The sequence below is a fragment of the Leptodactylus fuscus genome, chromosome 7 (assembly GCF_031893055.1).
Source record: "Leptodactylus fuscus isolate aLepFus1 chromosome 7, aLepFus1.hap2, whole genome shotgun sequence".
NCBI lineage: Eukaryota > Metazoa > Chordata > Amphibia > Anura > Leptodactylidae > Leptodactylus > Leptodactylus fuscus.
In genome coordinates this window covers 83223107-83245669 of record NC_134271.1, presented here as the reverse complement: position 1 = coordinate 83245669, position 22563 = coordinate 83223107, and the positions used below count along the sequence as shown (strand labels likewise).

The 22563-nt window shown below is 42.1% G+C and overlaps 1 protein-coding gene across 1 annotated transcript in view; it reads left to right on the top strand.

The window, feature by feature from the left end:
• Nucleotides 1-8141: 8141 nt before the first annotated feature.
• The window catches only part of KCNK10 (potassium two pore domain channel subfamily K member 10), a 75967-nt gene continuing 61545 nt past the window's right edge, over nucleotides 8142-22563 (top strand). The window contains exon 1 of the mRNA XM_075282406.1: nucleotides 8142-8593. Within this exon, the coding sequence (XP_075138507.1) occupies nucleotides 8542-8593 (52 nt within the window). The 5' untranslated portion in view covers nucleotides 8142-8541. The remainder of the gene's footprint in view (nucleotides 8594-22563) is intronic.

Sequence of the window (22563 nt, the reverse complement as noted above, 5' to 3'; positions counted from 1 at the left end):
CACTGCCTCTGTATGCTGCCCTCTATGGGAAGCTCCCTGAACATCATGCCCGACTTTCCAACAATCCTGTATTGCAATGATGCCGGGTTTTGCCACGTCAGTGTCATCCCAACTGCGGATGGCGCTGTTTCGATCTGATTGGATCTCATCAGCATAGTCTAGGGAGATCTGACTTGGCAGAGGTGAGAGACTTGTAAACCAGATAATCTGTCCCCACATAGTATTATTTCCTTTTTAGACCCCATACAGTATAATGCTCCCTAATGGTCACCACATATGTACTACCTCCTAAGTGTACCCCCTCACTATAATAGACTTAGAGTCCTCCATACAGTATAATATATGATCCAAAGCATGTGCTCTCATATTTAGGGAACAGCATTATGACAATTATATTTGGCACATGGGAAGGAACTTGCAACATTATTTATCATGAAGCATAGAAATTATTACTGCACCAGTCATATTAATGGCGTTGCCCCATGCTTTAAACATATCACCGATCTATTCATACAGGGGTAATTGGTGAATTCCCAGATGTAAAACCTTCACCGGTCATAAACTTATATCACCTATTCTGCTAGCTGATATGTTTAGACCTGCGACCTTAATGTCAGTCTTTCTCTTTATATCATATCTGTGCTGCTCCTCATTTATCTAGGAATGCTGAGAGTTCATTTATAAAGGTGTGCACAGGATATAAATAAAGGTGGGGACAGGATCAATCTGCTGACATCAAACAACAAGCGAGAAGCCGGAAAACCAGGATTGATTTCAGTGCTAGAAGTCACTTAAGGCAACACAGAGAGAATGTGAGACAGAGAGAAGGTAAAGGATGTTGTGTCTTTCCCTATGTAACTGTCTGCACACAATGAACCAGGAACAACTGAAGCCTCAACTGTTTTATAGGATCAGCATGGTAAGAGTTAATATATGGACAGATTATATAATAGAGGCCACAGGGGAGTGGATGACACATAGGACACAGAATAAAGTTAAGAAAGGAATCGACCTCAGCCCTTCATCCGAATATTAATTTTCAGAAACCAGATAAATTATATCAGTTTCAGGATTCTTCATAAAAAACAGCCAGGATTCTGTAATCTTGATGACAACTGATCCAAAATTGATCAGTAGAAAAAAAAAGAGCCTAGAATAAGAAAGGTTAATTGTAGAGATGAGCGAACACTGTTCGGATCAGCCGAACACCTGTGACGGTGGCCGGCCGGCGTCACAGGTGCTTCCATTCATTTCTATGGGAGAGTGCTGTTCGGATCGGCTGATCCGAACAGTGTTCACTCATCTCTATTAATTAGTGTTTTAGTCATTGGACACACTACAAGAGGCTTGTACTGCAGTTGTAGCTGTCCATGGTGCTGAACCCCTCACTTACACCAGACCCTGCTAGTTTCATTGGTATTTGCCAATGATGTAATGTGGTGGTCTCCAACAATAAGCCTACAGCTGGTCTTAAACAATAGCTCTAGCAGTTCAGGCATGCTGGTAGTTGTAGTTTATCACCTGCCAGAAAACCACATGTCAGTAAGCTATGATGTAATGTATACAAATGGGGCCACCAGAGACACACAAATATTCACTTTTAGAGGGGAAGTAGATAAGCCCTGAAAGTAAAGTCTATCCCCTGGAGCTTACTAAGTCATACAGGTCTGATGATGAAGAACCAGTAATGCTGCATTTTAAAGTCAAGCAGTTCTGTTATTTGCCCTCCCCATGGGCCAAAACCTAAAACCAACTATATCGGTAATTGGGCATGAACCAGAGAAAGGCATCACTTCTTCACAGACATCACAATGTTAGCACAGAAGAGCAACAGATACCCAGTCTTTTGTTTCTAGACAGTAGGGACATTAGCCACATGATGACCCCCAGTTATGGAAAGATAAAGGGGATAAGGGGGCATATAGTGGCATAAGGAAAGGAGGCCCATTATGTTACAGATCCCATCCTTTACATATGGTTATTAGTGACATGTGAAAGTTTCTACACGGAATAAAAGAAATATAAGGACTCACCACTGTCAGGATTTTCATCAGCCTGTGCCTCTAAACATGGTGACCTGTCATATAGCAGTCACTGAGGAGGAGTCACAGGCATCTTCCTTCATACGCCAAAGTGAACCTGAAGAATGGAGAAAAGATGGGGATCTACTGATACAAATATCAAAGATAAACAAAGGCTGGACAAATTAATATTGAGATGAAACATGATGTTGCGAAGGACAGAACATTGTCTACCTTAGCCAAATTGGACTTTGCAGCAATGCCTTTGATAACACTGTTTGCTGATTTGCACAATTTGGATCTCTCTTCATAAATTACATTGAATATGTTTTTTTTTCTATGTGATATCCAGACTTACTGATGTACAGTGATAGTGTTAGCAAGAGACAGCAGTAGGGGCAGGATTGTGCAATAGAAAGTAGTAGTGAGCAAGAGAGTGCACACAAAAGCAGTGGGTGTAGGGAGTGGATGGAGCATTAGAGTGGAAATAGATGTGTTTAATGCATAGGACTAGCGCAGGACACATCTGGAGTAAGGTTTCAGCTTAATGGCTACAAATGTATTAGAATCACTGTTATATTCCCACGAGGCTCCAATGCTCTGATATATATCTGCATACCACACACATTAGATATACCCTTAATCTGGTGCAGACTACAAATATAGTATTGTATGTATAATTATGCTGACTTGTGCAGTTTAGAAATATTCATTCCTGAGTGGTCTACTCATGTGGACTATTTATCAGATTATTCGGCCATTTCTTGTATAGGCAACTGTACAACAATCAATTATCGATGTCCTTACAGTGCACACAGATCATTGTAATGCCATCCTTACTGCCTTGCCCGAGCCATCCTTTGCTATTGCACAGTACACAGAATTGTTAAGGACACAGGAAACGTGAATAGAACTGGCAGGGTGACGTAATGAATAATGCAACTGGGGCCTTTATTAGCCTTAGTGCATCTTTTCCCAATGATTTTATATTGTATATCTACATTTTAGTCCTTGTAGCTCCCTTCCCACCTTCCTGAACACACAGAAATAGAATGCAATTACAGCATTATCCAGTAGGTGGTGATAAAAAATCTCTCCCCTATTCATGCCTTATGCCTTACTCACGAATTTATTGACTATTTCAGGGTGTGATGAATTTACTTTGTGTAGGTGATGAACATCACTGAGCTTCTGTTTGAGCTGTATTGATTCTACACCATAAAGAGTGTAATTCACACTGTGCACATGGTCATAATAGTTGCAATCCCCTGTCATCATGCACATTCTATGTCCTTCCCTGCCACAATGTACCAGCCATTCCTCCAAGTCCCCTGTGAGAGAAAAAGCAAAATCCCATTATGCACAAAGCTCTTAACATCACATTTACTATTTATACGCCAAGACAAGTTGATTTATTTCAAAATTCCCAGCGTGTCAGAAGGTCGCAGGTTCCTCTTGTGCAGCATTGACTCCATACTCCAGAGCTCTGCTTCTTCTGCAGATTTAATGTCACATTCACAAAAACAATTGCTGTGGAGCGTGGCTGAGCGGCTGGAATACATATACAAACGCTTTAACTGCTAATTTCTTTTTCTACCTACAGTGAAATATTGCAACATTATTATTTTTTTTAGATGTAGATTGTGAGCCCCATATAGAGATCACAATGTACATTTTATTTTTCTGATCAGTATGTCTTTGTAGAATGGGAGGAAATCCACACAAACACGGGAAGAACATATAAACTCCTTGCAGATGTTGTTCCTGGTGTGTTTTGAACCCAGGACTACAGGGTTGCAAGGCTACAGTGCTAACCACTGGGCCACTGCGTTGCCCCGCATAAAACCACTTCTGATAAGTTCTGCAACGTTCTAACCCTATTCCTTTTTTAAGATCTCTGCCTGCTGACAGTGAATAAAAACAGTCTTGTCAATATATCGAGTGTCAACAAATAAACTTGTGTGCCACGAGCCTGGGTGCCAACTGAGCTTGGTCACACAACCGTTCCTCACAACTTTCAGCTGTAATCCATCTGAACATTTCAGCAACATTTACATTTCCCTTCTCTATTTGGAGCCAGACCAGCATGAAGAGTTGTTCTCAAGATGTCTAGGTACACAAGATTTCTATCATTCGCATCCCTTGTCAGTGTTCCCCATGCCTTCTTTTGTACTACATTCCATCTATGGAGATCAAACAAGTTTAACCAGCCCTATTGTGTAGAACGGTAACCTATGGGCCCCATGGCACCTTGTAGTTAAACCAGTGTCCATGGCACCCTATAGTTAAACCAGCGTCTGAGAGTAATTGTTTCCGTTCAATAACAGCAAGCAGTGATTGTGAAAATAAAGAGAAATGAAGCACAAAGTCTGTCCACTGTAAACCCCGGGGAAACTGGACAGCAGACGGCTTGCGAGTGGTCAGCTTTAAAACCGATTCATTTGAATAGGTTTTAAAAGGTGACCGCCCGTGAGCATTTTCAGCCTTTCCACCTGGAAACCGTTTTTTTTCAGCAGACACAAATGAATGGGTTTTAAAGCCAACCACTCACAAGTCGCCTGCTGTCCAGTTTTCCCAGGGTTTACAGCGGATACCCCGGGGCAGACAGCAGCAGCAATGTGAACGCTGCCTTAGAAAAAAGTTACAGAACTTTTTTTTCAATTTTATATGTTTATTACAGTTTTCTAATAATACAACAAGGTCCGGAACGGACCAATAATACAAAAATTCAAACTTACAAACATAAACAATGCAGGCCAGAGCCACCCGAGGGACCCCCAGACAGGCCCAACCAGCAAGGCTACAGGAATATTAAAGGGGTATTCCCATGATGCTTGTTCATGTTCATGATGTTTGTTCACTAACCTGCAGGCTCTCTTGACTTCCTGCTTTTCTCGGCACATAGGTGGGCGGGGTTTCACTTGCACGGGATTGGTTGTAAATGAATTAACACAGTGTGAAGCTGATGTAGCAGAGCTTTATTTGAGTCAGTTTGCATTACATACAGAGGTAACGGACTCCCTATCTCAGCCCTTAGCAGCCAAATTCAATTAAACCGACTGATAAGAGCTCAGAAATCCCGGAGCTCTCACCTCCCCTATCTGAGAAGCTCCGCTACTTAAAAGACTCAAACAGCTCAGAGCTGCTCCCAGCCCCTCCCTCCCCCTGAGAGCAGGCAGCTACATCACTTGACAAATGAGCAGATAATCCCAAGGGCCATAGAAACGGAGTGTAAACAATGAAGTGAATAAATTAAGATAGCGGCCAAACAAAGCAGTTTTGATAAAGCAATGCATTTAGGAAAAGTCTTAAATCCACATAAACTAGCGGTATAGATAGGATCCTTGTGATGGGACAACCCCTTTAAGAAGAAGAAAAGGTGGAAAGGGTGGAAGAGGAAGGACAGGAGAGAAAGAAAGAAAGCAAGTTGCAGAACTTTTCATTACATAGAGATAAGTCTTCATTTACATAAGCTGAGAAACTACCTTTGATTTATTCAGACTTTAATTAACTGTATGGATTGTGCGGCGGTGCCTTGTCTCTGTGTGCCAGCCATGTCCAGGTACATTAGCTTTCCCTTCACACTTGGACCTGCAGATAGTGTAATTATTGTAGGAATTAGGACCCTATCTCCTATGTAACATACTTTCAGCCATAGACAGATAAGTCACACAGACTCCTGTCATTGCTCCCTACGTCTAATCACTGGACTTTTATTTCACTATATAAAAATAATTGAGGTTAATTAAAACAAGCCCATAGATCTGTAGACATAATTCTACTGCACAATGCTTCAAGGCAAGGCAGGTACCAGGCTGCAGAAGGCTCCGCGTCTGTACAAGGTGAGGCTTGCAAAGTTGTCAAATGGCAGTCTGCTTTTCCACAATGTTTTGTTGCTGTAGTAGTCACACATTTATCTCTGGATTTGTGTCTTTTATATACAGTTATCTGTAGCTCTGGTTAAAGCTTCAACTTTCTTTTACATGGACATTACATCTGCAATCTGTCTTCTCTCCATTTGCTTAGTAGGAAAATTCAGTCTATTGCTCTCTGTTGTCAGTGATGTGAGACTGAGGAAAAGCTGACTGTAGTAGAACAAGTGAATAAAATCTGTTATTCCCTGTTATCAACCATTTTAGGCTTGAAAGATGCCAGAGTGCTTCTCAAAGAGTTAGTGCTTGGCCATTCAGAGTAAACTATTGATATTAGTATTTATATCATTGTATCTGTGCCCAACATCCACACAAAAGTCTAAGCCCTCATGTAAACAACCGTAGTTTTTATCCACAATTCCTATATGATATGTAGATCTATGTTTCGCAGTTGACATATGGACATGTTTTTTTTTGCAAATTACAGATCAGTATTTGCAGACAGTAAAAACCACCATGGTGGCATGCTGGATGCCTTAGCTCTCTATTAAAGGAATTAATATGACATAGGCAGACTATGCAGCTTTTCTGAGGCCCATGGGGAGAGGGGTTCATTCCAGGATCCCCCTCTCCAGAGGAACTACATGGTTAACTACAAGGGGTTAGGTAACTGGTCCACAAGTCATAGAAAGGATGTCGAAGGGAAAACAAACACATAAACACCATAACTGTAGTAAGTGGCACATTAATTGGGGATGATTTTAATCCACTAAGGCATATGATAAAATATTATCCATAGTAGAAAACGCCTTTAAGGCCGGGGTCCCCACATGGCATAAATGCTGCGTTTTGGCTGCGGAGGAAACACCATGAAAAAAATAAACCATGGTGTATTACAACCTCTGCAAAGTGGATGGGATTCTAGTGGTTTTTCCGCAGCGCTTTTTTGCTGGGGCCCGCTATGTGGGGCCTTAGCCTCATGGGAGTAATGTCTCCTCTATCTTCCAATGAATGACAGAGAATGAAGAAGAATATGTGAGACATTAGCTATAGGGGACAGCTGATAACATGATTCCTGAGGGCCCATAGACCTCAGTGTCATATAGAAAAGCAGCAGATCTAAATGAAACTAGAATGGAGACACAAACATTTTTCTAATATTATAAGTTAATGTCTTCAGTAATGGGGAAACTTGTATGGATTCCTAATATACCCACGTACATGAGTCCTTAGATATAGGCAGACAGGAGATGGGATTCCATCAGATAACATCCTGCTTTTCTCTGGTCTGCCTCTGAATTCTCCCAAATATATTGACAGTCCACAGATGACAAATACTGGAGGATACTATTAGCCGCTTGTCTTCCTCTTCCAATGTCATTGTTTCCCAGGATAAGCAGTGACATTTATATCTGGCAGCCTCTGATCTCCCTCCTACAAAAACAACCTTCATCTTCTGGCAGCTATGGGAGATATATGGGAAGAATTGGTAAGAGGAAGAGAAGACTAAAAATGAAAGAGAGAGGCAGAATGAATGTGAATGAGAGTAAAGTCAGTGGCATCATCTGCAGTGTAGATGGAGTGAGGAGCAGCCTGCCACTAGATAAACACAGCTGATCATTTTCGGGGAGGAGGGGGGCACAGATAGCTCCTCACTTCTCTCCCCTCCTTTGTGCATTGGATAGAGTGGAGCTGATGTCAGCCGGTAGTCAGGAGCCCTCTCCCCCTGGTTACCTGGCACCTCTACCTGCTGTGGGCATGCCCTGTGCAGCCTCCTCCCTGGCACCTGGGGCATATAAAGCAGCAGCTGGTACATGGATGATGGGGCAGGGCTCTCTCTCAGCTGTGGAGGCTTTGTGCTGCCAGGGGAAGCCCATGTGTAGGCTGTGGGCTTTGCCATTGTCTGCGGCTTGTGCTTTGTGCTCTGCATTTGAATATGTATGGTGAGAAGACAGCCACCCTCTGCTGCAGGGACTTCCCATGTATCTGCCATGTGCTGCTGACCAGCCAAGCGTGTCCCCAGCCAGGAAAGCCAGCCAGGAACACTGCACTCTCCTCTACTGGCCAGTAAGTACCCAGTGGCATCACCACCACCATCATCCTCCTCATCATCACCCCCACCATACACTATATGTGTGTGATAAGGGAGGAGACCTCATGTGTCCTTATCCTCAATCCTCCTCAGGAGGTAACTTCTCATCCTGACGGGGGGGTTGTATTGGTGGTAGGGGGAACCTTCCCTGATCACACACTGCAGTCTTCTCCAGCAGCCATGACGTTATGTCAGTTGCTCCTCACTCTCCCAGTGCATTGTGCTGCTTCCCCCCAGCAGAGGTGGCCACCAGCTCCACACATGTGTAATGCTGCAGTCCCTGATCCATCAGGCTATGCCAGTGTGCTCCAATCCAGAAGAGGTGCAGCCTCCAGCCTGGAGCTGATGTGATAAGGAAGGACCACCTCACCCCCACTCCAGGGTTGTTTCATCCTCACTCCAGGATTGTCTCATCTCATCCCTTCTTCAGGATTGTCTCATCTCCTCTCCAGGATTGTCTCATCTCTATGTCTGCCCAGCCCTACACATTCATGTTGCAGTAACCTGACCGGCTGGGATTTGTGTCTGGGGCAGTTATTCCTCATATACAGGAGACATGAAATTCCCTATAGAGACCCCGAGGAAGCAGGTGAACTGGGATCCACAAGGTGGGTGCATATCCCCTGTGCACATGGGTGCAGACTCTGCCGCAGAGCACAATACCCATTGCTTGCTACACTGTTCTCTGCATCGGGGCTGTTTACTTGCGCTGTTTGTGGGTGGCTGGGTGGGTGATGGCTGTTTGTGTCTCCTGCCCTTGTGCCCTGCTTGTGCCAGCTGCTGCAGAATGCCACAGGCTGAGCCCCTCATCATTATGCAGTCCATGGGGTCTTCCAGCCATTCTTCATACCCATTATTATTTCAGTAGCTCTGCAGCAGGAACACAAGTGTAAGATCACTCCAGCAAGATGTCAGTCACTGCTGCAAACTTGTGCAGTGTAATACCTGTTTGTACTTGTTAGGTTAGACAGGTGCAGATGGTCCCTGGGGTAGCACAAGAGCAGGCAGGGGGTCATTATAGTACAAAGTATTCCTAACAATGGATGCGCTATATATACGTATATATGCACACACCCTAGCATACATGAGATAAATAGTACTTTATGATGCACTTCAATAGAGGCTCAAGTTTACACAGTAAAAAGCTCTGAGTCAGAATTTACTAACATAAAAGGAGAAATAGCACAAGACCTGACAAGAAGCACAGACTTACTTAGTATTGCAATGTTTAGTTTGCTAATCTTAAAATATTTGTAAAATAATAATAATAACAGTAATAATATACAGATAACGGTGCATATATACATAAACTGAATGCACATCACACGTATCAGCTCTGAGACTTGGTTCATAGGCATGTTGAGATGGATACAAGCACAGCGTCATCATAGGACTTGAGTTGTTTGGAAAATCCCTTCTTATGATATGGCGGGTCAGGGGTTCCTCTGCTGTGGAATCCAGGAGAACACAGATCATTTAGATTTCAATTGATGCCTGTGGTCCTCAAGCGTAAATGGCTGCACTTACCAGAACTTAGAAGTACAAGAGACCCTTTTCTATTAAGTATATTTATTAAAGGCTGGCATAAGCAGACCCCACCCTGTAAATATATACAGTATACGTATACACACATTGCCATCTGCTCACCGATATTCTGTATTTATGTAGTGTGTGGGGTCAGCCACTAAAGCAGATCACATTTTTGATAGACATAAGTCTGCTGTTGTTATTGCAAATGATGAAATTAAAATTATGGTCAAACTATGGTTGGTTGCAATGAGCAAAATTGGGCACCTTTTATGTAATGTGTATAGGCTTTAATAACACTGACACCTAGCAGGGTGAATACTGTTCACAGAGCTCGATATAAGCCAACAAAACACAGCTGCTGCATACTGTACATGATGTGACCTCTGAAATACCAGTCACAGGTCTGAGCTCTTTGGTTTAGAGACACTTTGTATTCTGGGTGGTGATGGATCCTGCCATATTTACCATGCTGCTGGAATGTAGATCATATTACGTCATTGTTTTTGTGTATTGGTTGTTACTGGTCTGTGGTGGATAAATGGGAGAGGTATCCAGACATTACGTGATACAGCTTTATACCTGCGTCTAGTAAACATTCTAGATGGGACATCAACAAACTTCATTTATGTTGTAATGCTGCAATATCCATGTAACTATAGGGCAATATACAAGATGCCGCAGCATGTGTCTCACTAAACTGACTCTAATTCTTCATTATCTTTTAATTAACATTGATCAGATATAAATTAACTGGTGGAAAAATGCAGCCGGGGGTGATGGTCACAGCCATGCTATGATATAGTCACACACTGTCTTGTAAGAAGTCACAGTGACATCAGTATACATTTTGCCCTTGTGGGATACGCCTGTCTATATGTGGCCAGTAGTCAGAGAAAGAACTGAGTCATGAGTGGAGGACTTGCTTCAGGCTATGGAATAAGGGGGGCATGGGAGGATTTGCAGTTGAGAAATGCATGCGGCAGATCATGAAGTGAACTTGACCTTTGTTAGCAAATCTTGTTTATTTTGTCATGCTGATATTTTTCCCTGGCACCTTTATCAATCAGGACTGAGTCTTCAGTGACTTGCCAAAGACTATGTTGTAGCCTTTTGTAAAACTGTGAGGGACCTTACTAACAAAGACAAATGACCAAACCTATGACTATAGAGATCATGAACAGGGAGACCAGGACTATAAACACCATGTCCATGGAGAACATGGATTTAAGGACCATGACCATGAAGTCCTGACTGTGGAGACCATGAATATGGAGACCATGACCAAGGAAAATATGTCTATAAAGACTATAACTATAGAGACTATGAAAAAAAAAACTATAGCTATAGAAACCATGACTATAAAGACCTATGCAGACCTGACTACAGATACCATAACCATGCAGATTAAGTTTATAAAGACTGACTGTCAACACTCTGACTATACAGATTTGATTATAAAGACTATGACCATGGAGACAATGTGGGAGATTGGGGGTGATATTATTGTGCACATTTGGCGCAAAGCCCTTTTTACATCGATTGTTTATCACACCCTTGTTCTGTGCCTCTTGTGTTCCATTGTGCGAACTCGGGTGGGGCAGAAGCTTCTTCATGCATCACTTGTTCCTGGCGCAACTCAGGACTTTTATTAAGACTGGTGTACGATACGCCAGTCTTAATAAACCTGGACTAGAGATTATGTCTATAGAGAGCATGACTATAGAGACTAGAGGAGAAGAGCTTTACTTTATAGTATGAATAATCTGGAATCTGGGACTGTGTGCCCATTGCTGCTGTTATAGGATGCATAATTTTACAAAGAGCCTCTGGAGTAATTGCGGTAAATGTTTACAATTTGGTGCCTGTTTAGTTTCCTGGAATAAGATCTCCTGTAATTCTATCTGATTCAGAGAATGAAATGTTTGTCCTTGTACTAGAATGATTATCTGCTTTCTAATAAACAAAACAGATGATGATAGTGATGTCTGGTGCGATGACATCATTTCTACCAATATTTGATGTAACATAGAGGGTTCTATGACAGGGAGAAAAAGAATGCCACACACCACTAATATAAGTGATTGTAATACAAGAAATGACACTAAGGGGCAACATGGTGGCTCAGTGGTTAGCACTGCAGCCTTGTAGTGCTGGAGTCCTGGGTTTGAATCCTGCCAGGAACAACATCTGCAAAGAGTTTGTATGTTCTCCCTGTGTTTGTGTGGATTTGCTCCCATTCACATACAAAGACATACTGATAGGGAAAAAATGTACATTGTGATCCCTATATGGGGTTTACAATCTACGTAAAAAAAAGATAAGCAAGTAAAAGATAATAAATGAAAAGCAACACTTAAGCTTGGGGGAATCTGATATCAAGCATCCTGACACCCCAAGATATATAAGCAATTCAAAGATAATAGGAAACCAGGCAGAGAGCTGAAGTCAAATGTGTTAAGTAGTATATTATACAATGAACTTTTAGGCTAGGGCCCCCTCAAGTTTGGCTGTGACTCCCATCACCTACCAAAGATCACTGTGTCCCTCTGCAACTCCTTCACTCATACTGTATTAGTGAGCAGAGTTGCATTGCAACCTCGTGGATGCCGTGAACATTGCCCTGGGGTCACAGATGACATGGAGATCATTGTTTGTGCAATGGGAGTCATGGTCAAAATTGCCGTGTGGCCCTAACCTTATAGCTCTCTAGCTTGTATAAAACTTTTCAGAAGCTGTTTTAGAAGTTGTTTTATGTTCACTGCTTTGGAACAAGTCCTTGAACCTTGTATCATGCAGTACCAAGACCTTCTACAAACCTGAAGCGTCTGGACCCCAGTGCAAAAGTAAGTGGCACTTATCCTGTTCTATCTATAATACTGGTGTCTTCTTATATTGTAGAGAGGCCCAGTAGCAATAGCTAAATTGCTAAAACCAAGCTAGAATTGAAGTAGAAGAAACATCAAGAAGCAATACATACTGTAATACTTTTCCTTATATACAAGAATATAACTACTATAATACTGCCCTTTATGTACAGGAATATAACTAATATATTACTGCCCTATATGTACAAGAATAGATATACTATATAATTCACCCTTTATAGAAAAATATACCTATTATAATATCTTAGCATATAAAAATATAACTACTATAAAACTGCTACCTATGTGCAAGACTTTAATGTCTATAATACTGTTCCCCACATACAAGAACATAATTTCAATATTACCATCCCTCATATGCAAGAATATAATTACAATAATACTGCCCCTTTTGTACAAGAATATAGCAGAAGCTACTTCAATACTGCCCCCTACGTATAAGAATATAACTGCTATAATACTGTTCCCTATGTACGAGAATATAGCTGCTTTACTACTGCCTTCTATATACAAGAATATAACTACTATAAGGGCTAGTTCACACGTGGGCAAAGGGGAGGTTTTTGACAGCGGAATTCGCTTCAAAAACCTCTCCTTTAACATGGTGGTCTATGTAGACCACTAGCTTTTTTTTTCCTCCTAGCGTTTTCCGCCTGAAGAAGCGACATGACCTTTCTTCAGGCGGAAAACGCCTGAAGAATTGCATAGAAGTGAATGGGAGGCGAAAACCGCGCGGTAAAAAAACGCGCGGTTTTTTGCACACAAAACCGCGCGTTTTTTTACAAAAAACCGCGCGGTTTTCGCCTGCAGTTTCTATAGCACATATAGGAAAAAAAAAACCTAGCGAAAACCGCTAGCGAAAACCGCGTCAAAAACCTCGTCAAAAACCGCGCGGAATGCAAAAAACAGCGTCAAAAAAACTCCTCGAGGTTTTTTACCTCGCACAAATAAGCTAGGCGGTTTTCACGTGTGAACTGACCCTAATAATGCATAGTTATTGGCAAGAAGAAGCACTTGAATATATGAACTTTCGTCTTCCTGGATACTATTGCTTTCTTTCAGTGAAGACGTATTATAATTGGCTGGGTTGTTGCAGCGATGTAGAAGCGCTTTGGATTTTGTTGAAGTTAGTGGGGACAGGCCGGAGGTGACGTGGATGCTGGAATCATTTTAGCTTTTTTCTCTGGGTGTCTTAATCTCAGTATTAGGCTCGGTCTTCCTGATATTTGACAGCGTCTTGTTATTTCCTTACAGGTGAAGATGGCGGGATATTAATGTGATTAGCCACTGATCTTGGCCGCTGATCACAGTGCAGAGAACGGAACCATTTGTCCTCTGCAGCCAATACCAGATAATTAGCTTGTCTTCAGAATTAAATTACCTCTTGGCTGAGGATTCTGGGATCTGTAGTTTGGCAGCAGCTTAAGAAGGTTATATGTCTGTTGGAATGGACAGAGGCTGTGAAGCTTGTCTGGAGAGTAGGGCTGACATTTACATATGATGGGGATGTGTAGTTATAACAGTGTTTGCTATCATTTACAGTGTTAGTTCAGTTCTACCTGTCACCCATGGGTACCCTACTTATTCAACAGGTGGGGCCCCTGCTTAGGGTGGCACTATCCCCTATATGCCTGTATCCAAAAATATAAATCGAGAGTCCAAAAATATTTTCACAAAGGTCCCGACCTTGCCGAATGTCATGGGGCCATTTCAGGAACAACTGAGGGCTCTATCTCAAGCAACACTTACAATGGATCAGATAAACTAATGAAACTTCTATCTGATAATAAAGCAGTTAACTGCGGACCCTATAGACTATATTGGGGTCCATTGGGTTTCCGCTGATTTCCGTCTGAAGTCCCGCTTGCTCCGCCTGTTTTTAGTGGAATAGGGCATGGAGTCCATGAACGTTAAGTTACACAAGACAGTCTAATGGCCGATTGGACTCAATGCATGTCCATAAAACTGAGTTTTAATGGACATGAATTTGATTGTCATCAGTTAAAAATGGATCAGAGGGTTGGGTCAGAAAAAAAAATAGATCAATGAAATTCATTCATTTTTTTCATTGACAGTTAAAACGTGAGCAAAACTGATGACGTTTGGCCACCATGCATGGAAAAATAGAACGGAGAGGATGCAAAACGTACGTCAAAAATGTGGAGGGCAAGAGGCCTTAGTCTTAGCAATATATATATTTTTTTATTTATATACGTTATATAGCTTCTAATTTTTATTTTAGTTTTTTTATTTTCCAGTAGCAGGTAGTACACTTTACTACATCATCCTGCATAGGAAGGCACAGTGGCCTGGTCTCATTGTCTCAGTACTTCATTGTCACAGAGGCCTTGGACAGTTGACAGCAGAAATTGGATGATTCAATTATCATTCCTATTACATCTTATATTTTTTGGGCACAAATTAAAGTTTTCATTCATAACACAGAAATACCCACCTCACGTGACTGCTGAGGCTACTCAGCGGACTAAGGAAAGGACATGGGGCATCACTACCTGTGACATCCTGAGTCCTTTCCTTAGGCCGCTGATGTGCTCAGTGGTAACGTGTGGTGGGGATTTCCACCTGGAGGAAACACCAGAGCAACAATACCAATCCGTAATGGGAGATACCGGGGCCAGGTATGGGTTTTTTTTAAAATGTTTTTGCCTTCCCCTGGTTATCCTGGACAACCCCTTTAGTAGGGGAAATAGCTTTCCAAGTGATCTTCCTGACCTTATTGGGATGCTTTGGACCTTAGGGTCTGTTCACATGGACTTTTTAGAGCAGTTTTTAAGGCGTTTTCTTCTTCTAAAAAACGCCTGAGATTCTCCTCCGGCTAAGGCCCCACATTTCGGAAAAGCAGCTTTTTCTGTTGCAGATTTCGTTGCAGTTTTTTTTAGCCAAAGCCAGAAGTGGACTGAGCCGAAAGGAGATGTATAAGAACTTCCCATATATTTCCCATTCCTTTTGTAGACATTCTTGGCTTTGGCTCAAAAAACCGCAACAAAAAAAGTAGGCGTTAGCCTAGAGCAGTTTTTAACGCATTTCCTGCCTCAAAAAAATGCCTGAGATTCTCCTCAGGCTGAGGCCCCACGTTGCGGAAAAGCAGCTTTTTTTTGTTGCAGATTTTGTTGCGTTTTTTTCTTCTGGACAAAACCGAAAAACGCTGTGGAAAAGCATTGTGTTTTTTCCCCAGAAAATCCACAGTTTTCCTTATTATTCTGTACGTATAAATGACAAAAAAATAAGTGTTTTTGAAATCGCTGCATTTCCGCTGCAGATTTTTTTCTGCAAAGTGTGGATGGGATTAGCCAGAATCTTATCCACTTTGCAGGTACTGTAAAATGCCACATTTTCGATAACGTGGTGCACTGGCCTAAGAGGCGCACACAGTTTTGGGTTTAATTATCTGTCGTATGTCTTCAGGCGTGAGAGAAATACAGAAAGCAATGAATAATGAAGCTGCTCATCAACTCTTACCTTCATATAAGATGTAATGCCGCAAGGCTTTCCTATCTAGAGATGGTGGCATCTGTCTTTACAATTGCACCAGTATTATTGAGCAGTTAACCCCATATGTACACATGTTGCCACTCAGTACTCCTTGACCATAAATAACTGCAGAGATTGCTGTAATTGGATGTGATATTGTGTGATTGTAAATTTATGATATCGATTATATGATAACATGACATGTATATGGTAATATGACAGTATGCATAAATAAAAAGATGTTCTTACCTGCGTCCTACCTGCATTATTGTGACTGCAGTTGATCAGTGATTGCAGATCAATATTTCCTCAATCCCTCCTATTTTTGACTGCCTGTAGAACAAGTTCAGTGACTGACCAGGCGAGGGCACTGTATCACTGTGTTCATCACATGCTCTTATGGGACTGTGAAAATCACAAACCCTTAATCCATGATGTTAATAATAATGTCACCATGGGTAAGATCCCGTCCTAAAGTCATGTGACCCTAGTTGAATCATTAGCTCTAAATAGAGTCATTTTCCCTTTTTCAACTGCACACTGTCCCAAAATTAAAGGCAAAGGTGCAACACTCCAATTCATTGCCATAAAGGGTATACCCCTTAAAAATAATGTGTTATCAAAAAGTGTAGCTTCTAAATTTCCGTCATTATTTATATTAAACAAAAAAAAAAATCCAGAAGCTTTGCAGTGTTTACTTGAGCCACTCAACTCATAATCGGTCGACAACTCCTGTTCTGTAGAGATCACATACCAGCAGTAATTTCATTACCGTAAGAATGCAGAGTTACAATGAAAGGTATCACCTACATAGATAAAACACTCGATGACACCACTGACAGTAGGTGATGGTCACAACAGGCTCTGCACGGTGACAACATCCCCCCATAAACAAATCAATGGGAGGAATTAAGCCTGGTATTTCCTATGTTAGTGTTAAAGAGGACCTTTCACCATATCTGGGCACAGGCAGTGTTATATACTGCCAGAAAGCTGACAGTGCGCTGAATTCAGCGCACTGTCGGCTTTCCCGATCCGTGCCCGGTGTAAAGCGCTATCGGTCCCGGTACCGTAGCGCTTTACAGTCAGAAGGGCGTTTCTGACCATTAGCCAGGAACGTCCTTCTGCCTCGCAGCGCCTATCGCGCTGTGCTGTGGAGCCGGGAGGAACGCCCCCTCCCTCTCCTGATAATGCTCGTCTACGGACAAGCTGTGTGAGCAGAGGGAGGGGGCGTTCCTCCCCGCTCCACAGCACAGCGCGATAGGCGCCGCGAGGCAGAAGGACGTTCCTGGCTAATGGTCAGAAACGCCCTTCTGACCATAGAAGAGCTACGGTACCGGGCCGTAAGCTCTTCACACCGGGCACAGATCGGGAAAGCCGACAGTGCGCTGAATTCAGCGCACTGTCAGCTTTCTGGCAGTATATAGAACTGCCTGTGCCCAAAAGTGGTGAAAGGTCCTCTTTAATAAAGTGTCCAACTGGAGCGAAGAGCAGCTTATTATTAATAAATCAGAAACACTCCATCTGGCATCAGTTATAATAAATTTGTTGGGATGTGGTGTTCCCAATAGACTTGCACTGCTCTCCTCCCAACTCCATCCACTTTCACAAAAAGTAGCAAGCGAGCCACAGAGAGAGAGATGTGGTGTATGTTTGGTGCAATAAAGGTCCATGTCCCAATTATACACCATATTAACACCCATATACACTAGAAAACTGTTGTAGTCCGGGGCTTCATGTGGCGTAACCAGCCATTGTGTAGCAATGACTAGCAAATCTAGATTCTAGCAAATCCCATCCCCACAGTGCGGTAAAAACGTGCAGTGGGTGCGCTGCGGTTTTCAAAACCATTGTGGTTTTGACAGTCACAGCTTATCAATTATACCTATGGAAATTATACCTGCACTATAGACTATATATACACTATAGGTATAATTGAAGCAGAGAGGAAACCTCTGTGAACTTTCTGTGAAAAGCACTGCAAAAACCATGATGCGTTGCTGCCGCAGTTTTTCTTGTAGAGGTTTTTTGCTGCGGCATGCTACACGGAGCCTTAGCTGTAGATGGGATTATAAATTCCCAGCAGTGAGTCAGTGAGCTCTACAACATGGTTGTCTTCATAATTCTGTGCAGATAATAGAATAACAAAAAAATCTACAATCAGAAATTCCTTACCGTACCACAGGGGATCCCAACACAGATTTTGCTTCTGTACTATGACATTGCTGTGCTGCGACATCACTATGTTTATTATCTTTGTATTGTGACATGACTGTGTGCTTTATTCCTATACTGTGACATTGCTGTTTATCATCCTGATACTGTTACATCTCTGTTTATAATATCTCTGTACTGTGACACTACTCAGTACTGTGATATTACCGTGTGCAACTTATTTTCTTATGTCTTTGGAGTGTGGGAGGAAACCCACGCACACACAGAGAGAACATACAGTTGTTGTCCTTCACAGGATTTGAACCTAGGACTCCAGCACTGCTAAGCTCCAGTACTCACCACTGAGCCACCATGGTGCCTACTGTGTGCGTTTTCTGTACTGTAAAATCACTATGTCTGTCATCCTTGTGTGTAAATGAGACCAAAGTAATTGTACACTTTTCAGGTCCTGAACTTGCTGTTTAAGGTGGTCATGGTAAAGTGGGGCTTCATTACAAGTTTTTCTATGGAGCCCCATGGTTACTTATTATGCTCCTGACCATCATTCTTTTTCTGGCTGGAAAACTTCTTTAAAGGGGTATTCCCACCTCACATACTCATCAGTCTTTACTGCTGTAAAATCTTCTTTCTTCCTGGTTTCTTGCATCATTTGGTGGGCGAGGTTTCACATGCAACCTGTCGTTTAGCTCCGCCCCCAAATTGACGTATAGCTCCACCCACCCATATTGGACTATGAAGTACAGGCAGCAGCAACTCCATTCTGTGTTACATACAGAGACTGTCTGTCTCTGCCATAATGAACACAATTGAATTAGCTAGCCTGATAACTGGGAGAACAGAAGAAATTAAAGCAGCTCCTCTCCCATATCTGATAGCAGGAAGGTCACGTAGTGTAGACATAGGAATAGCCAGATACACAGGCTCGCTCCCGTGCACATAGCCTCTCCTCCCTCCCCCCTGAGAGCAGCAGATACATCACTTGACTCATGATCAGCTAAGTCAGGGCTGTGGCCACAAACAAGTGAATAAAGTAAGATAGTGGACAAACAAAGGAGTTTTGCTGAAGCAATGTATTTAGGAAAAGTCTTACATCCACATTAACAAGCAGTATAGATAGGATTCTTGTGATGGGACAACCCCTTTAAAGAGGACCTTTCATGTCCTTGGGCACATGTGGTTTTATATACTGCTAGAAAGCCGACAGTACACTGAATTCAGCGCACTGTCGGCTTTCCCATTATGTGCCTTGGGGCAAGAGATATCGCTGCCGTTACCGATCTCTGACCACTATCAGAAGTGCATTCCTGACTGTCTAGCTGGGCTGTGAAGAACAATCCTCCTGAGTGTAGTCATCCATAGACCTGTACTGTCAGAGGGGGCGTTCCTTACTGACCAGCGATGACTGTAGCCCCCAGTACTAATATATGGCCGAGTACAGTACTGAGGGCGTTCCTCACAGCTTAGCGTCATGGCTGGGCAGTCTGGAACACCCCCTCCGACAATACAGGGCTACGGATGAGTACAGTCAGGTGGGGGGGAGAATTCCTCACAGCTTAGCGACATCGCTGGGTGGAAAGGAACACCCCCTCTGACAGTACAGGGATATGGACAAGTATTGTCTTGACTGTCAGGAATGCCCTTCTGACAGTGGACAGAGATCGGTACCTTTATAACGGTACCGATATCGCCAGCCCTGAGGCACATAACGGGAAAGCCGACAATGTGCTCAATTCAGTGTACTGTTGGCTTTTAAGCAGTATATAAAACCGCATGTGCCTGAGGACATGGAAGGTCCTCTTCAAACTATGTAGTATTAGGACTCCTCTCCTGTATCATTACTGACACTTGTGACAACAGAGGAGGCCATTCTCTGGGGACTGGTGACTCTGTGGTTTGAATTTGCTGGAGATGCCCCATAACATGATCTCCTCCATGGATCAGATTAGTCAGTGCCACAGGCTTGCAGATATGTGATTGTGATAGGCTATTGTAAATGTTTTCTGTTCTCCGGAGCCATTGTACTCCATGTCCTGATGAAATATTCATCTCTGGGCTGGTCTTGCTATTTTAGTAGTCCAAATGCATTAATTAACCATGGCTAAATTCATACCCAGCAAAAGCTGTGACTGCCCAGAAGAAAATCACATCCCTGTCATGATACCCATGTATGGATTACAATTTCTATAAATCACAATGGTGTACAAGACAGTCCCATAGACTGGCAGCTGTCACCCCTTGGATTCTGCTGGTGACCTCTTATTGACCAACTTCTATAGGATGCCACTATTTGGCTGTCACTGTGAGTATGGGGAGGGAGCTATGACATCAGCATAACAATGTGGATAGCCTGTGTAATAGTCTGTATGGTCATTGTGTAATGTGTATAATGTTCTGTTCCAATGGTGTGTCTGCAAAGAGAAGGAAAAGGCCGAGAAAAGCAAAGAACGAAAATTAAGAAACTGCATGCAAGAATAACCTGAGATTATATGTAACTATTAGAAGAATGTACCAATATGTAAATCAGGAGATAGAGGGGGCAGTGCATTGTTCTAGAGATCTTTACAGTTGTCAGTGATGTCATAACCTGCAGAATATACAGTATTCCTATGTATCTGTCAGGAGGTAGAAGGGGCAGAGTAATGTTCTATAGATCTCTACAGTGGTCAGTGATGTAATAACCTGCGGAATATTTAGTATTCCTATGTATCTGTCAAGTGGTAGAAGGGGCAGAGTAATGTTCTACAGCGGTCAGTTATGTGATAATCTGCAGAATATATAAATATGCATCTGTCAGGGGTAGCGGGATATTGCTTTTTCTACAGATCTCTGCAAAGTTCAGTGATGTAATAATATATGAAGTATATCCCCAAATACCAGACAGACGGTAAAGACGCCAGAGCAATGCTCTACAGATCTCTGTGTAATAATCTGAAGAATATACAGTATTCCTATGTATCTGTCAGGAGATAAAGAGATCAGTGATGATATTCAGAAAGGTTAGCTAAAGTTTGCAGATCTCACCACGGAGGAAGGTCTGTGGTGTGATAATCTACGGGGTATATTAATGTATGTGTGAGGTTGTAGAGGGGACAAAAAATTGTCTGGACAGTCCATAAAACTAGAAGAACTTTTTTATGTGATTTCTTTGAATCTGATGACTTTGTACAGATTATTATATAATATATTATTATTATACTAGCTGGTACCCGCGACTTCGTCTGCGGTGATTGTAGAAGTGGGTATATACAGGCGTGGGTAAGGTTTTCGTAGTGTGTATAAGGTATGAGATATGAAATGTAAGTTTGTATCTTGTTTTTGCTGTAATTCTGAGAATACGTGAGACTTTTGTGTTGAAGTTAATTTGTATTTGAGCTGCTATACGGTGTTGTGAGAAACTTTACATAGTGACTTTGGGACAGAGGTATTTGAAGTTAACCCTTTCCCGCCGATGGCATTTTTTGATTTTCGTTTTTGACTCCCCTCCTTTTAAACCCCATAACTTTTTTATTTCTCCACTCCCAGAGCCATATGAGGTCTTAATTTTTGCGGGACAAATTTTTCTTCATGACGCCGCCATTAATTATTCTATATAATGTACTGGGAAGCAGGGAAAAAATTCAAAATGGGGTGGAATTCAAGAAAAAATGCATTTCTGCGACTTTCTTACGGGCTTTGGTTTTACGGCGTTCACTGTGCAACCAAAATGACATGTCCCCTGTATTCTGTGTTTCGTTACGATTCCGGGGATACCAAATTTATATGGTTTTAGTTACATCTTGACCCCTTAAAAATAAATCCAAAACTGTTAAAAAATTTTTTTTTTTTTAAAAGTCGCCATATTCCGACAGCCGTAACTTTTTTATACGTGCATGTACGGGGATGTATATGGCATCTTTTTTTGCGGGACTGGGTGTACTTTGTAGTTCTACCATCTTCAGGAAATGTTATTGCTTTGATCACTTTTTATTCAAATTTTTATCAGAATCAAAACAGTGAAAAAACGGCGGTTTAGCACTTTTGACCATTTTTCCCGCTACGGCGTTTACCGAACAGGAAAAATATTTGTATAGCTTTGTAGAGCAGGCGATTTTGGACGCGGGGATACCTAACATGTATGTGTTTCACAGTTTTTAACTACTTTTATATGTGTTCTAGGGAAAGGGGGGTGATTTGAATTTTTAATCCTTTTTTTTTTGTTTTTAATATTTTTTTTTACTTTTTTTAAACTTTTTTTTTGCATTTATTAGATCGCCTAGGGGTATTGACATGGGTGGGCGGTGTCGCGGATTGTCATAGCGGTGGGGGTTGGCAAACATGGCTGCTCCGGAGCGTTAAAGAGAGCCTCCTGGAGTATCGTTAAGGTGAGGGGCAAAGTGGTAAAGTATATGTATATGTGATTGTGTGGGGTTAGGGGCGAGGCTGCAGAGGGCAATATGAATTTTGGGACTTGCTATGGTCCAAAGTGTGTGAGATTGCAGAGATGGTGATGTGATTTT